Raw genomic sequence first — 17,710 nt, 5'->3', positions numbered from 1 at the left:
TGGCTCTGCCACAGCCCTCCTGGGTAACCTGGGCTAGCTCTCTTCACACCTGTCTGCCTTTTCTCCTGGCTTGTACAAGCCTTGCCTACTTTATGTAATTCATAAATGCACAAACTCTCTCCTACCATACATTGAAAAGGACTCCAGCACAACAGGCCACAATTTAGAACATGGCCTCTGGACACAACTGCCCCCCCCAGTCACACAGCTAACACCAGTGCTGGAGGGTCAAGATCCAGCCCACAGAAATAGCAAAGACTGCATTTACAGCCTCCATCAGAGCAGGCAGCCAAACATGGATGGCGGGAAGGAAGGGCAGAGTCGAACAGACAAAGGGCAAATTTTTGTCCACAAAAAAGGGGAGACAAAAGCAAAAATTTAACTCCCAGGATGTGTTCTGTATTTGACAGGATATTCATCCTTCAGCGGCAATAGCTATCCTGGCTACAGCAGCCCTCCAAGAACGGCTGCAGATGTTTTCAAAAGGCAACTTTGATAAACGGCACTCACAGCGTATGGTCTGAATTACCAGTATGGTTGGAACAACACGTTATGAAAGATATTTCCTCCATATCCCAGCCTTGTTGCTCCTTGTTGCATCTCCGAGGCTGTTATGGATTACGTTTTCTGGGAATACCGACGGCACCAAGTGAGCACTGGTTGCCAGGCCAACACACTCACAGGCATTTTGCTCGTACTCCTTAAGAAAGTACAGCTGCTTATGCAATTCCCTCTTATGATGCTCATACCCTAACAAGGAAACACCAAAGTGAATCAAAACACCAACAAGGAGCCCAAAGGAAATGGCTGGTTGATGCCTTCTCTTGGCCAGATTCAATGCTGACGTGACACAATGCAACAGTTGACTCTAACGGTGTTACTACACCCGGGTTGAGATGCAGTTTTCAAAAGCAAATCTGAACCACACACTGACATTTTCAGAGGAGCTTCAGGGATAAAAGACACTGATGGCTGAACTTCTCTGGATGTCTGACTCCCAGCCATGGGAGTCAATGGCACCTGTGCACTGGGTTATCTCACCCCACTCCCTTTCAGGCAATAATTTTTGCATGCTTACACTGCCCAAAACTGTGTCAGGTCCTCCAGCTCCTACCAATATGTTTCAATCACTGACTCATTTCTGAAGTCCCAAGAGGAGGTGGGAGGGCAGAGCCAGCCCCTCAGAGAGGTTACAGTTGGACAAAACGGGATGTCTTACTGGATTTCGTGACCAATAGTGCCAGCCACCAAAAAACACGCAGAGACTGGTCTCTACAGCAGTTACTGAATATTAAGAGTCAGGGAGAAGGTAGCTGGGGGTAGGGGACACGTGAGAAAAGATGGAATTTCTGCGGCTTCATTCCCAGTCCTCTGCAGAAGAACAACTGAGAATGACCTCTACAGCAAGCTTAACAGAGAATGGTAAAAAAACCATTTTCTACAAGTGCCCCAAAGAGGCTCTGCTGCCTCCACCTATGCTTGTCTTCAGCAACATGATTTGAACATGTCTAAAATATTCCAATAATGTGTCCCAGAAAATGACACTTGTATTACTCTTAACACAGAGAAGAAAAGTTTCAGAAGTCTGGTATGTTTGCCTGTATCTAAATTGGCAAAGATGATGGTGCATAGTAATTACTGTCACATTTCCTGGGCAAAGGGAGGGAGATCAAAATGCCTAATTAACAGCTTCTTTCCCATGGGAGCCATCAACGACATGGTAAGGTGCATTCTTCCAGCTTTGTAAAATAAACAACTGAAATGGGACGAACACAGCAATCACATTCATCTTTGAATGTCATTGATTTTGCATCATTCTGTGCATTCTGTCTGTGTTGCTTGAGACGTGTGGCTTGCTGAAAATGCACATCTGACAACAAGGCTGGGAGGCTCCTTTGGGGAACAGGTATTGAGGGAGTTTGTGAGGGGCTCTGGTAACTCCAGGAGGGCTTGGGCAGCAGCAGGACAGCCAACTCAAACAGCCAAACAAAAAGGAAAGCACTGACAAAGCAGTCCTGTTGGAAAGAAAGACTAAAAAGTTCTCTGTTCAAAGACAGCCTGTTTGTATGTTTACTGGCAGTGCCATCTGAGTATTATCACTTGTATGGCGAGAGAGACAAGAAAAAGGGAAAGAAGATTAAATGAAATGTCAGTAGGGGGGAAAAAAAACATTAACACACCATGGTACCAGGCAATGACTCGGTGCAATTTCAGCCTGGAGAGGCTGTTGTGTTTACTGACACCACGCACAGTGCTGCAATCCTGCCCCAACACAACCTGCCATCGCAGCTCCAGTCCTAGCCCTCATGGGCTGAGGGCCCTGAGCCAGCAGAACTAAGCATCATGGTGATTTTTCTAACAGTGCAATGGTGTTGAGGTCCGTGAACAAGATCCTCTTTACCTGGAGACTGGTTACTACAAGGCAAGGCTATGGAAGACGATGGGATACAGACTGTTTCCTTGACACGCTGCCAGGTGGCTGAAACAAGTGCAATCCCTGTCTTCAACATGGTTTTTTTTGCATAGCCAACCTAAAGGGACACGCCACCTCTGCTCAAGTATTACTGGCTGTGCCAGGGCAGTCTTTCAGGCTGACACTCCCTGCAGGTTATTGAAATATAATTATTTAAAGAGTATTTGGTCACAGGAATAGATTTGTTGCAGATGCCCATTTAGTCCCACTGAACAAAGCCTAAAACAAATGGCTGAATTAGGATAAATTACATTCAAGGCTGTAACATGATTTGCCCTTCCCACTTTTCTCTTCAGTTGTTCCTTGCAGACTGTGCTATTCCTGCTGTCTGAATCCCCTCCTCTCTGGGGTGATATCTGCCATAATGCAAAAGCTGTGTGGGCTCTGGATGAACAGATAAAACTGAACCTCTTTTTATTGTCCTTACCTTATCTTCAATTTTTCCTTTTTTCCATGCCACTTCCCATCCCTGCTTTGCTCCCTCACAGCTTTCATCTCACCAGCTCTCGGCCCTTTGCCTCCCCTAGCTCTCCTGCTTCTGGGTCTGTTCCCTCACTATTTCTCAGCCCCCTACTCCTCCCTCAGCTCAGTACTGCCACTTCTTCATTCCTCTTCACAGGTCTAGGGCTCCCCCTCTTTCTATTTCACTTCCAGACTAACACATACCAGTCTCTGGGTCCCGCTAGCCACCAAAAATCCTGGCCTCTCTCATGTATTTGTCATGGGCTCCCTCACAACTGCCTTTCCTGTGACTCAAGACCTCTGAAAAATAAGGCAGGAGTGCTCAACCCATGGCCGGTCCACTGTGCTGTGTCAGGAAGTCTGCCACAATTTTCCAGCAGTCTCTTTGCATCCCACATGGTTTGGGTACCCTGCCAATTAATGAAGGGCTCTGTTTGTCACTCTGGCAGGACGCGTTACTGTCCTTAACATGGACTGACACCAGGACAGAGCCACTGTCCTGAGGCTCTGGTAATAGGATTTCAGGAAGTGCTTTCCCTTCATCTGTCAAAAAATAATTCATCAAATAACTGTGTAGGTAATCCAACCCCCCTCCAATTATAAACCTGAATTTGGCATATAATGAAGAAAGCACTCAATCAGTTGAGTCACTGTACGTAAAGACATATTGTAGAAGATGTTTCACAAGGCATCTAACCACTTTTACCCCTAATTATACAAATTTGACAGGTTACTCATTAAAAGACAGGTTACTCATGGAAAGAAAAATAAATGCATTTTAAGTGTGAAAAACCAAACCTTTGCAGCTTGATGTTCCTTGCAAGTCAAATATGATGGATTGTGCTGAATTGCTGGTTCCCAGAGAATGCTGCAGCGCATCTGTACTGCTCCTCAGCGCTTCCTCCCATTTAGCTAGCTGACCACGACTTTTCAGTAAGCAAAGAAAAAGCTGCCACTCTTGTATTTCATTACGAGTCAAATGCATCCTGTGCTCTACCATAGTGTCCAGTCTAAAGCTTTCCACATCAGCCCGCTTCAGAGTGAGTTTCTGAAGATTACACTATCATGCCTCCTTTGCAGCACACATCTCATGTGACGTGAAAATGTTTGGCTTGACAAAACCTACAGATCTCATCCTCCACTCTTAATACTTCCAAAATCCTCACCAAAGATGCTCTGTGTGTGTGTGCAGGTGAGGAAGGACATGGACAGACATGGATCAGGGAGAGCACACTGAAACTTGGTGGATCTTGGGCTGTGGGATGCTGCAGACTGCGTCAAAGGCAAGGTGTCTTCAGGAGCTCCTCAGGAGCAGCATGGGACCTGTGGCTGGCAGAGGCACGGGGCTGAGGTTGGAGCGGGGCTGAGCTGGTCTGCCAGGGCCAGCCCAAGTATATATAGAAATATATATACACAAATACATATAAAAAGCAATAGCTGCTTTACTCCCCTTACTCATACCATATCCGTAACAGCTTCCTGTGCACTATGCCAAAAAACCTGGCCTATTCTCTCGCACATATTTGACTTTAACTTCAGTGGATGTCGGATCAGGCCCCGAGGCTGCCCTGCCCACAGCACTGTGCACTCTCCCACGTTCCCATCAGTCCATTTGAAAGGAGGGCATTGATGTGTCTCCATAATGCAGCCATTACCAGCACGATACCGAGACAGATCAATCAAAGGCAACACAACAGCCAGATTCAGAGGATTCCAAAATTGAGGTCAGACTCAATAACCCTCAGACAGATGCCAAGAGAGAGAGACATACATATATACAGGAAGGCAAATTTTAACTGTGCAAACCTAAAAATGTCACTTGCAGTGATGGATTGGATGCATTTTGGCAAGAACTGTTATTTCCTCCCCCATTACCACCCCTTGTCCCTGCATCAGTGTTGGCATAAGGTGCCTTTGTCCCAGTGGCCTGACTCTAACCTTCCCCTTAACACACAGCTCTCAGATTTTACAGCATGAGCCCTGCAAACCAGTGCCCTGCTGCTTTGCTGTGCCCCGAAGGGACTATTGCACTGCTGCAGAATACCTCTCCCTAGGAAAGGCCTATTTCGTGACTAAATCCCAGCTCCTGGGTCAGTCGGGTGCTGGAGAGCTTCCTTAGGTGAAACGCCTCAAAACCTAACTGAGCTCTCTCAGCAGGGATGGGGCGATGGGCGGCTGCCTGGGAAATGCCCTGTTTATACTAGTGCTCCGCTGCAGGTGAGCTGGTTGTTGCAGTTGCTGGGGATTTACAGACTCCGACACGAAGGCTGAGAAGCCAGAGATTTTCCTAGGTTATGGTGCTGGACTTGCACCAGGGGAAAAAAAATAATCCCTGTAAATCCACTCAAACCCACAGTTTGGCTTAATCATCTCGGTTGACCTTAGTTTCCTGTGCATTTTCTCCTCAGCGGTTTGGAGTTGATAAACTACTACAAATGATTAAACGATTCCCATTATTGGTAATTATGTGTATCAGAGTGGCATTTAAAAACCCTACCAGACACAACACCCCACTGCAGTTAACATTTACAAGCAGACAAACACAGCAAAGATGACTGAATTTGGTGGCAAATGGCAATCCTGATTTCAAGATCAAACTCTGAATCAAACACCAAAAATCCACCTCTAAACTTCCTGCTTCACAATGCATTAAGCACATCCAGCTAGTAAATACTAGTGTAAAATGAGAACACACGCCCCGGTCCCTTTCTATCACTACAGTAATTTGCCAACAGGTTTCTCCTTCAAAAGGAGAAAAAAGATTAAAAATATATGTTAAGTATCCTAAGATGGTTTATATTGCATAAATTAAATACAGGCTTAGCCAGTGTGTGAGTGTGCAGTTTCTGGAGAGCTAGGAATTCATCCATGAAGGCAGGTAGTTTTAGGGACTTTTCCGGTGTTCAAGGACAAAGAAAGATGCCACGAGATAAGCTTTACTAAGACTCGCAAACAAAAACTGTGTGTATTGACAGCAAGTCCCCACACTAGAGATCTCGCAATCTAAGCAGACAGTGAGAAAAAAGCAGGGGAGGAAGAAATGAGGCCACAAAGTGGTGATCGAAGCAAACTTCACCCTGATCAAGAGAAGCTTTGTTCCCTTGGCAAGTATGTGTCCCCAGTCCCGCTACCTGCCCTAGACCATATTGCCTCATTTTCTCTTGTTCTGCTGTTTAACACCTTGCCTCAAAAAGCAACATGAAAATACACCACTACAATGCCCCCTGATGGGCAGCAGTGGGTTCCTGCCTCCTCTCACCCATTAGCTGCAAACTCCTCAATTAAATGTTCAGACACTGACCACCACTCAGAACCTGAGCTTGAGAGAGCCTGAGAAGAGCATCTCTCTCCTCCCTTTTTAAAGAGAGGAAATTCCTCTTCATCCTGTAAAGTTATTCCCACTTCTCCACGTGTACGGGTAGCACTTGTCCAAGATTGTGTGAAAAATCTGTGGCAAAGAAATGCGCTCAGTCTTCCCCCTAAGAACTGCAGCATCTGTGATTCCTGCACACCTGCTCCTGCTTATCTGCTGGCTAAGCATAGCACAAAGTTGGGTTACAGCAAAGAGACAAGACCTCATTGTCATCCCTCCAGTCATCAACAGTGTGTTCACCTGCACGCTTACACAAGATTTCCTTTACCTTTGGCTTTCAAATTTTGGCTATCCGCAAGAAGAGACCCTTAAAATCTAAACCCATTTACTTTTAGCAGAAAGATCCATTTCCAGCACGATTGCTTATGAAATGACTGTAGGGTCCAAGAGCCTTAAAATACTCTGCTGCTGAGAAATTATGGATAGCATCTCCAAATGCTGTCAACAGCCAACAAACGTTGGTAGAAAGATCTCTTTAGCATGCATGGATGGATGCATCAAGGGCAGTTGTGTCTGTACAAGAGAAATTCCTCTTGCACTGTGCATCTGGGGTTTAAAGTGGGAACTCTGCACACAGAAAATTAGCATTTACTTCTAAAACAGGAAACTTGCTTTGCATATTTCATCTTGACACAGTCACACTTCCCCCTCCCACCAAATAACAAGCTGAATCCTAAAATCCTAACATAGTTTACAAATAGACAAAAGTCCCAGTGAGTATCCAGTGAAATATGCCTGGGCAAGGGTGAATAAATGCTGATGCTGAATTGTGGTATTCCTGGTCAGACTGAGCAACACATTATTCTGCAAATAATTGGTGGTTTCAAGGAGGCGTTGTTACTTGTGAGCAATAACAGGAGAACCCATCCTTCATGCACACACAAATGCATGCCAAGAGCAACATGAGCTATCCTTGCACAACAGCTGAGCGGTTTCCTACTCCCTCCCAGGCCAGAGAAGCTGAGCAGCTGCTTTACACCAGCCTGTTCTTTTGTCCTCAGAGAGGTGACCCTGTCCCATCTACCAAGACACACTAAGGCACCATCATGCCTTTCCTGAAGTCTTCTCAGAGCACTGCCCAGGGTCATGGGTAAGGATGCAATTTGTGCAAACCCGGATAAAGATGCAGCCCTTGCTGTGAAGAGCTAGTGCCCTTCCAAGGCACATGCTCACTCACGTCAGCTTCCCCAATGCCCCAGGGCATGCTTGACTCCAGCTAATATTTCCCCTTGGAGGAAAATCAGTCAGTGGTCTGCAGAGCCCTGTATTTCATGGCGGGATATCGAGGCATGTTACCTGCTGTCTCCCTGTCTCCTGCCGACAGCTCTCCATTGATTCCATTCTCTTTGGTCCGAGCATACGTCCCTGGCTGCTCATGGCCGCCCAGCCCCAGCTCCTCATCCTCTTGGTAGGGAAATCCATTGGCACTTCTGACCAGTCCAGCACTCGTGCTGCCCTGTTCCTTAATTTCAGGTGAATGTGGGTGTGAAGAAGCCTCTGTTAGCTGACCCGAAGTCCAGTGCGGTGCCTTGGCTTCGTCTTTCCTATCCTCTGCCATGGTTCCTTGCCTTCACTGCTTGGCCTGAAACGACATTAGCAGGAAAGATCAGCTCCAAGTAGGTGACCGTGCCCCTGACCATTAGGCAGCAAGCGGGTGCAGCACAGGCACATTACCAGCAGTGCTGCCAAAGAAACTTGCATCTGGCAGATGAGAGAGGGTTTAAATGCAGAAGTGTCTCTGCTTGTCTGTCCTGGGCGTGAGCGAGCTACTTTAAAACCTAAACAAACCACGACCGGTAAAAATTACAGGTCAAGTCCTCCCTGACTCTCATATGCCTTGCAACTATTAGCACCAGTTTCTTGAGGGCTGCCTTTTCATTAATCTGATTTTAAATCACTAATTACAGTTAAACGTAGACCCACTTAACAAGAAGTGGATCAGTCACCATAATGCAACAACATCTTCCCAGGGTGATAAAGGGAAGAATGCCACAACTGCTAAAAGAAGTGAAGCTGCTGTTGCAATTTTCATTGCAGTTGCAAAGAACAGGTGCTCTTTGGGCACAGAACTACAGGGCTATCCATCCTCTGTGGCGCATGCAATCTGCTGCTAGCCATGACAGAAACCACATTGGAGAAAATTCACTGGGTTCCTGAACATATGTGCTATTTGACCCTGTTTATATCCCCTCTTACTTGCTGTTTCGTGAACATTCACACTCATTCCCTTTTGTCCAAAACAGCCTGTGGGGAACAGTTGTTTCCCACACAAGCACTTGCATTCTCTTATGACTATCAGTATTTATATATAAACAAAACTAATAATTATTTGCTACTTCACATGTATTTCACTCCTGTTAATTAGCTCTCACTTGTCCAAGCCAGGAAAAGAAGCCACTGCACAAGCCATAGGCTTTGGCTACTCCTCACAGAAAAATGTAGTAGTAGCTCCTCAATATGTAAGCCTAGGAAGACAACATATCGTAATCTGTGTTCCAATGATAAGGTAACCTCCGGGGGGGCAGAGGAAGGCTTGACCTGAGCTAGCTACTTCCAAGTGAAAACCAGCAGGCCTCTTCCAAAAGCACTTGCCATCTTTTTTTCCTGGGAGAAAAAAAGATACACCTAAAAGAAATCAGATGAACGCAATAAATCAGCTGCACATCACAGAGCCTGAGCAGTCTAGAAAAGAATGCACAAAACTGGATGGTGCATATATTCTGCAGACGTTTAACAAAAACCAAACAAACCAACCAGAAAAAAAACTAGTTTCCACAGAGTCAGGTCAGTTTGCAGAAAACCTCTAAACATGAGAAAAAGCTATTGTTATTTGTCAGATAATAATTCACAATTGGTAACTTGACCCCTTTCTGATCAGATGTTATCATTTAGTAGTAATGGCTTTCAGAGCTAATTTAAATTAAAAAATCACAGTGAATCATGAAAATTAGATTTCATTTACAATAAATATGTGACTCAAACTGTAGTTCCACCCCAAAAAGGACTAATAACTCTTTTGCCTCCCAGTGAAACCATGGTGTTTTGGGAAGCGCAGCTCTGTCTGCTCTCACCCTGACCCAGCACCATTTCCTGGGGATAACCAATTGCACGAAGACTGTAGGAGCAGGTGAAACTTCAAGCCCAGTGTTTACTCTGAGCTGTAATGAAAATGGTGGGCTGAGCAGTATCACAAAGCTCAGTAGCACTGAGACATGCCTTAATCAACCACAGAAATGGTAAACATGCTCCACATCCCTTTGCCTTCCCCCCCTCCTTTACCCTGATGAGAGACTCATCAGTGAGCCATTCTGCACATACAGCAAGAGCCTTAAGGCAGCCATCTCAAATCATACCAGAAGAGCTGATGGGGTAACTACAAAGGGGAGAGCCCAAGCTTGGCAAAGACCATCTCCTATGTACCAAAGACATAGTCTCTGCCTCTGGGTCTGTTTACTGCATGACACTAGAGAACATTTTCTGATCAGAGCCTTTCCAAAACATGAGGCCACAGGACAAACGTCTCCCTCTGTACAGGAGTGAGTACCACACGTCCAAAGCCACCAACGTTTGGGGTCTGAGGACAGAACAGAGCCTGTTCTGGGAAAAAAAGGAGACATTCTCATCTATGTCCCCTGAGGAAGCTCAGAAAGAAAAAAAGGGGGAAAAAACCCCAAACCCCAAAGTCTAACTCAAGGCTTTCCCCACCAATCCAGTGTGGTTTGAACCTGACAGCAAGCCCCAGGAGCAGTATGAACCTGCTCACCAGCTTCAGCAGTTCAGCCCCTGGGTCGCCCACAAGAAAAGCCCAGCACCTCAGCAAGGAGAGGGAGGGTTACCGAAGACCCGAGTGTGGGGAATGCAGTTCTGAACATCACCGAGACGAACATAATGGTTATCTCCCACTGCTGCAGTTTGGAGGCTATTATCCCTAAGTACCCTTCCCGGTTCCAGGCAGACACTCCCTGCTTCACTTGAAGCTCTTGAGGAAGGATATTCACATCCTTACAATGGACTGTGTCACAGAAGTCCTCTGTGAAAGTAACAGAAGTGCTTTTATCTTTAAAAATAAATACAGTGGGCAGGCTTCAATGAGAGCTGTGTGTATCTGGAGGCAGAATTTGGCTCAGTATGGTTACAGAGTGAAACATGGATGAATTCATTCTTGACTCTGTTATTCATCAAGTGCTCTCAGAGTTTATAATGGTAGTAGAAACACAGCAAGTGAGTCACACAATGCATCTTTGTACTCAGCAATTTAGCAATGACTATCTGCTGTATGGCGTGATTCATCCACAGCTCAGGTTCAAATCCAGAATACACAGGTGTGCTTTCTACCATCAGGTTAGTTGTTTTCCTGTCATTTCATTAGCGTACCATGGAATTAAATTAATCAGGTAATTTAAATATTGACACAGAAATACCAAGAGTGGACAAATATTACGGTGGAATTTAAATAGTGTTAGCTATACTAAAAGAAGAAACCTGGAATAGTTTCAACAATCTAGGGAAACAGTACTTCAAGGAAGCAAAAAGTTCCTCTTTCCACTATGATTTACTTATTCTTTGCATAAACTGCAATGAAGGCTTTCAAAAAAATATCAGAAAAGAAGGCACAGCCAGTCCTCTAAAATGTCGTGTTGCCTTAGTTAAAAATTAATTTGGATATTTATGGGCCTTTCTTCCCTACCCATTATAGCAGAACCTCATTATCAGAGAATACGCAGCAGTGACCTTACTAGTATGTTCTCACTGCTTTTCTTCTCCATCAGCTGAAGTTACTGGCAGTGAGAGGGACCAAGGCAGGTGCTGGACTGCAGCAGGAAGGGCAGTGGAGCTCACAGGCTGCACCAACACCCCAGCACGGCCCCTTACTGCAAAGCCATCCTGGTGACACCACGTCAATATGCCACGGGGCACAAGTATGAGCCTCGGCACAAGCTGCGTTAGCTAGATGGCACGGGATTGTGGAAACACTCCTCCCTCAGTATGTTCCTCACCTTGAAGCCTAATCAAAGCCAGCCATGCAAATCAGGGTATGGGAGTGGGGTGGGAAATGCCCCCTCCTTCCAGAGGGATCAAGCAGGCACTGTTGCGCACCACAGGCCACATCAGTGATACTGACCCACATCTGTGGGCCATGCACAGCCCTCCCCAAAAAGGCTTTCCTTGTCCATACTGACATGGAGGATGCTACTGAGACCCTGGCCATTCCCTGTCCGGAGAGATCATGCTCCACCAGCAGCTGCCAACAACAGCAGTAAAGCAGCAGTGAAGAGACACTTCACAGACCTTAAATTCATGTCCGTGTAACTCAGGTGGTCCACTAGGGGTGACATTATGGATCTGAACTGGACATCCTGCCTTCTAAACTAATAACTTGTAGGAGAAATGATGGTAAAAACAAAATCCTCCAACCTTTTCAGCCATTTGGGAACTGTATAGAGACAGAAAATACTTAAATAATTTGGAATTAATACAGAGGGACAAGCAGTCTGACTTTGCAGTTACCTCCTCGTTTCAAAAGCACTGAACATGTATTTCTTAACCCATATGCTCTTTTATGTGACACCAGCTCCTGCTGCCATGGCTGGGTTGAACCGAGCCCGAGTGCTTTGAACTCAGCACACCACAAATCACCCACAGTAATACAGCATGAGACCATGACATGCAAAAACCCAAGATAATGCTGATTTAAACATCCTGCCATGCTAGCTGTCCTGTATATTTCATGAGTACATCTTGCAGAATCATCTTAGCATTACATTAACATTGTCTTTGCACGTAAGCAGATGAATTTTCTACAAATTTCACTTTTTAAGAGAACTTTACAGGAGACCAGAATTAGGCCAATACTGAAGGATTTTGCAAATACCCTGCCTTCCTGCTTCAAGTCATGTTTTTACCTACTCCTGTGTCTATGAGCCCATTCACAGTGAAATGAGGCTTTTTGATTTCAGGGAAGCTAATTCATTAACTAAGAAAAACAGCCACCAGGGTACATGGAGGAAGACCTACAATTCCAGTTCAGGGGAGAGAATAACACTGGAGGTTTGTGAAAGGAAAGACAAACAGACTCCTCCAAAAAGAAAACCAAACCCTGGCAGAGGGCATGGCCAGATCCTGAGCTCAGTGGGAAGGAGAGGGGAAGTGGCCCCTGTATGGCTCCAGGGCCAAATCCTTCTTCCCAGAGGGCTATTTAGCTCAGATGCACCATAGCACTCATTCAGCTACCCTGCTCCCAAGTCCAGCGCCAGGAGAGGGTGGGGATTGCTCCGTGGAGGCAGGCTGGGGCACAGAGGTATGGTTAGCATGATCTCAGGCACCCAGGCTTCCAAAACTCCTGAATGAGACTGCCTAAAAGAGAATTTTTCATTAAATTTAAGAAATTCAGATAATTTCTTTCAGAGAAAAGAAATTTGTGAGGTGAGGTGTTCATAAATTTTTAAAGAGAAGAGGGCACCAAGAAGTAGAGAAGAATGAAATTGTCTCTGAAATGAGTTACACTAAAAACCAAATTAAAAAAATTCCTTCCTTAACATAAAAAGCCCAAACCATGCACAAATAGGGCACAATCTAATTCAGACTGGTAAACAACGCAACCGAGAAAACCTTTAATTCACGTCCACGTACCAACTGGCCAGTTGGGATGATGTGTCTGAATATTAAATATCAGGCACTGTGGATTAAGAAGTCCCAAGGGAATTTGACAGTAAATTTAACTCACTGACAACTATGTCTAGAATTGCAAAGGAAAGCGGGTAGGTATCAGGAGGTTGGAATAAAAGCAACAAGCAACAGAAGGTGGGAAATCTGGACAGACAAATTCCAATAACCTCCTGCCGCCATCATAAAGCTAAGCCTGTCATATGTAGTACACAAACCCTATCAGTGCTATTGTCTTCATGGACTCTCCACATATTTACAAAACACAAGGGCTAATTTTGGATGCCATGAACACATGGAGAGCTTTGCACCCACATTTCACTCCTTCATTTCAGCTAACATGCATCTTCTCTCAAATTAATTTGATTATTTTCAGATGTGAGCAGTGTGCTTCACACTGATCAAAAAGAATCACAGCAAACAGCATGGATGGGGAAAAAGTCTCATGGCATCTGACAGGGACCATGTCAGCTTCCCTCTTACTTAAAATGCTTGGTCATGGTCCAGAAGCCACTAAGCAATTAACAAAAGTTACCACTTGATGCTAAATGTCTAAGTGCTGTAATTCTAGTAATATGGTATATTATTAGACAGAATTATACATTCTCTCAGTTGGAGCCACTCTACCTCTCAAGCCTAATAAAGGATAAACACATTTCTCTGGTAATTTGTAACAAATATGATTTATTTCTTCCTTGTCCAGTGCTTAAGTTATTAGCTTGCAGCTAGATCCCTCTTTCTAGACAATATGAGTAGACTATCCTCTTAAATACTACCTTGCATCTGTTAAAAATGCAAGCAGTGTTCATCTCACACTTTTATCAGCATTTGGCAGTTTTTAAAGGCTTTTCCATTTCCACACTGCAAACAGTTAGTCAATAGTCACATATTCTTTGTAGAAAATCCTTTTGATTGTACCTTGGATGAAAAATAATGGATGGCACCTGGACAAAAGGCTGAACAAAGGAGGCTCACTGGGAAAAGACGAAAAAAGTTTACTGCAATCTGCATCCTTGCCAGAGCTGAGAACAAGGGATGGCTGCAGCCTCTGAAGCAGTCGATCAGACCTGCAGCACTGGCACAGCAAAGAGCCAGAGGAGCAGCTGCTCATACTCTGCACTCCTCTGCTCCTTCCTGCATGGTGTCCTGCCCTGTGGGTGCAGAGATTTAAACCCCTCTCGGAGTTTCCCTCAGTTGGGCTGAGCATCAGTGGAGGCAGGCAGGTGGGAAGGGTGCATCACCCCACTGCAGCAGCCACACAGCTCCTGATGAAGGGGAATGCTTTCACTTGGACAAATGTGAATTTGACAAAGCCCCCCTGCTCTGTACTGAGTAACAAAACCTGCTCGGCCAGGTGGTACGCCCAGGTGGTGTACAGGAGGTCCAAGATGCAAGCAGGTCCATCCTGCTGCAGAACGTAGGAACAGGTCTTTCAGCTGCCACTCCTGACCAACAGAGCTCTTCCTCTGTGGGGAAGGTATTCATTTCTCTGGGCTGCTGGAAAGCAGAGAACAACTGAGCTGACCTGCTGTTGGATGCTCCCCTCCTGAGACACACAGTTGCCCACCACAAAGGGCTGCCCTTGCTCCCTTGCCCAGGAACTGCATCAACTTGCTCAGACTCCAGAAATCTAAAACCGGGTGCCCTTCTCTCTTTGCAATGGTGAATCATGCTACTAGCAGCTTCTGCCTGCAAAAAACCCCATCTACCATAGATCTCACTTCTAGCTAAAAAGCTAGAAGAATCCCTATACAACCCTTCCTGCTCCAACACCACCCCTTTTTGACAAACTTTCTATCCACAATGCTGCATTTTTACACCATTTACCATTCATCAAACACCCTCACACACACCCATCTATCATTAATCATAATTGCTTCCTGCAGGAGAGAGGAAAGGCATTTTAGCCAGTAAAGGAGATGGTAACCATAACAACAGCACCATGACAACTGGAAGTGATATCTGAGAGAAGAAATAAGGCAAAAACTTACTACCAATAAATTTGGTCCATGATAAGGATGGCAAAACCACTGAAGAAGCAATACCGATCAGTAAAGGTGCCAACAGGAAGAAACACAAGTCTCTCTGGATTAAACTGCACACAATCCTTCTGCAAATTTTAAAATGAGGCACGATGACAGCCTTTTCATCTCCTGACCAGCAAACAAAGGCGGCAGTCCCTGCTCAATCCTACCTGAGATCTCTCCTGCCTCGGAAAGCCGGAGGGGCTGAAGGATGGAAGGAGTGCTGCCGGGAAGTCGGGATATTTCCTGGCAGCCAGAAGACTCCTAAATTTCTCAGTGGAGTCTTTTATTTCCAGGAGACTTATTGAAACGAGCCCTGAACAAGGACAGGATTGCTCCCAGGGGAGCACCTCAGAGTCAGACGCACTGCATTGATTTTTCCACCAAGCACAATTTCAAATGGGCACCGTGAGCCCTCTCCGTGCACTTTAGAGAAGGCATTGCATTTGGCAGGCTTGTTTGAAACAGGAGGCTCTGCAGCCGTTAGCCAGCAACCATCTAAACGACCCATGCATGCCAAGGCCCTGACTTACAATCCTGGTAGAGAAAAAGATTCACCAACACTTGTGGCTACATCGGCTTTTTCACACTCAGTGCAGGAGGCACAGAAAAACCGTGACAAATAAACAGCACTAGCTCCAAGGGCTGTGTGCAGACAGTTTTTTGGGGTGTGATTAGTCAGGGAAACGTTCAAAGAAGCAGCTGCACTACCTGGTCCTCTCGGGGCTTTTCAGGGGGAATTCAGCTCACCAGTTTGCTATGCAGGATTGCTCAGAGTGGGTACACTGGAGTGGTCTTTCCCCATTGAAATACTTTGTCATCCTCTGCACAGCTTCCCTCTCCTAACCTCCTTACCTCCTTGCTTTTCAAAGCATTGCAATAATCTAACTGGAAATTAAACCTTTCTACATGGCACGCTTGGTTTTTCCACAATATGAATATAGACTTACCACTCTATATTTAAGACTTAATGAAATAAACACTCAACAACTCAGTCCTTATTTGTACTTTTACAGTCTGTTTTTCACTACTAAAGTAATTATAAAAGATTTGCCCCACTTATTACAAAAACATTTTCAAAAAGCTAAGAACAACAGAGGAAACCTTTAGTTTAAGGAGATTATTTTGAAGGGAAAAGAAGATTCAGATAGCATCCAGGAAACATGTCTCCAATAGAAGAAACTTTTTTTTTTTTCGTATTTCCCTGTTACACAGTGGTCACTTCAAACCTTAGCAAGAAGACAGTTGAAAATCCATAACATCAACACAGCCGAGCTGGAGGATGGGCTACTTAAGACAAGGGTGCTCAAAATACTGCTTAAGGGGAAAAAAATCTTCATCAGTCAGAGAAGTAGTAGTATACAACTTGATACAGTCACTGCAGGCTGGGTAAAAAAAAAAGGTACAACTACTAGAAATACTCACAAATACATCACACTAAAAGCACTGTGGCTGCCAACATTTCACAAGTTTGGCCAGCTGAAATCTTGTCAGAAGCAAACACTGGCTGTCTAATAAAAATGAACACTGAATGCTTGGTTCCCCTCCCTACTGCCACTTCCCTAATTTTCAGTGTTTATAAAAGGCTGAAACAAAGTCATCTTCTGCTTATTCACTGCACAGGTACAAAAGGTGATGGCAGCACACACTACCCAGTTTACGATCTTCTAATTCTTAGACTTATATTTTCAAGCCTGTTGTTTGAAGGAGTGCCAGCCAAACTGTGTATTTGCCATGGCTACTGCAAACAGGCTACATTGCTATGCGCTTCCTTTGCTCCCAGGGCCCACTAATCAATACTTGTCTTTGGATTAGGGTCTGGTAAAACTAGCCCACAAAAAGGCTGGAGTGAAATTTTGCAGAATTTTTTTTCCCCACACTGACCTTGCTAAGACACATTGATTTGATGTTGCATCTCTTCTCTCAAGAGACTCCATGATGGATGACAGCGCAGATTAGGTAGCGAGAAATTAATTAATCATGCTAATATGTTACTTGCGTATTCTCCATGTAGGACAGGTCTGTGCTCTTGCCAACTTCAGTAGAGCTACTCTGTGTGCAGGTGAGGCATACTGGACCATTTAGCAGAGAGGTGCTACAAACTTAACTGCTAAGCAAAAACTCACACAACAAAATCTCACTTATCCAGAATAAGCACTTTAACTAAACTGGTGCATCTTTTCTTTCTCCATATACATGAATTAATTTTACATGCCTTATTTCTTCCAGTTTCACCGAGATGTCATCAAGCATGACACATTTTCACACGATCTTAACTGTACTCAGGGAGCTTTTACTTAGAAAAAAAAAAATGCTGCCTCTACAAATGTGTCTGCATTTTTTGATTTTTCAAAGGTCTTACCTAACTTTTAAAACTAATTCCACCCCTGCTACAGTACAATCTTTGAAAATACCAAGATGCTATCTTTGGGAGCATCATCACATCAGCTACTACAAATGGTAAAAAGCACATCCTGGGCTAATTTTGGGCAGATTCTTCCCCATAAATACATGCAGGAGAACCAGGCTGCAGCAGCAATCTGGAACGCAGCATTTGCACCACAGTCCAGCTCTCTGTGCCTTCCCCAGGGCCAGGGACACCCGAAAAAGGGGTAGTTCAGGAATTCCATCCAGCTGCCACCCCAGCTTAATTCTGTCCTTCCATATGCTGAAGTAAAGGAACACAGTCAATTATTCCACAACTGAACAAGCAAC

At 44.9% G+C, this 17,710-nt stretch overlaps 1 protein-coding gene across 3 annotated transcripts in view; it reads right to left on the bottom strand.

Moving 5' to 3' along the window:
• The window catches only part of MAP2 (microtubule-associated protein 2), a 69,440-nt gene extending 61,574 nt beyond the window's left edge, over positions 1-7,866 (bottom strand). For all 3 annotated transcript variants that reach the window (XM_010583239.1, XM_010583241.1, XM_010583242.1), the window contains exon 1: positions 7,605-7,866. In XM_010583239.1, coding sequence (XP_010581541.1) covers positions 7,605-7,866 — 262 coding nt within the window. The remainder of the gene's footprint in view (positions 1-7,604) is intronic.
• Positions 7,867-17,710: the final 9,844 nt, after the last annotated feature.

The sequence above is a fragment of the Haliaeetus leucocephalus genome, unplaced genomic scaffold, assembly GCF_000737465.1.
Source record: "Haliaeetus leucocephalus isolate CR32 unplaced genomic scaffold, Haliaeetus_leucocephalus-4.0 Scaffold880, whole genome shotgun sequence".
Classification (NCBI taxonomy): domain Eukaryota; kingdom Metazoa; phylum Chordata; class Aves; order Accipitriformes; family Accipitridae; genus Haliaeetus; species Haliaeetus leucocephalus.
Note: the sequence above shows the minus strand (reverse complement) of the source record. Positions and strands in the feature narration are given on the sequence as shown.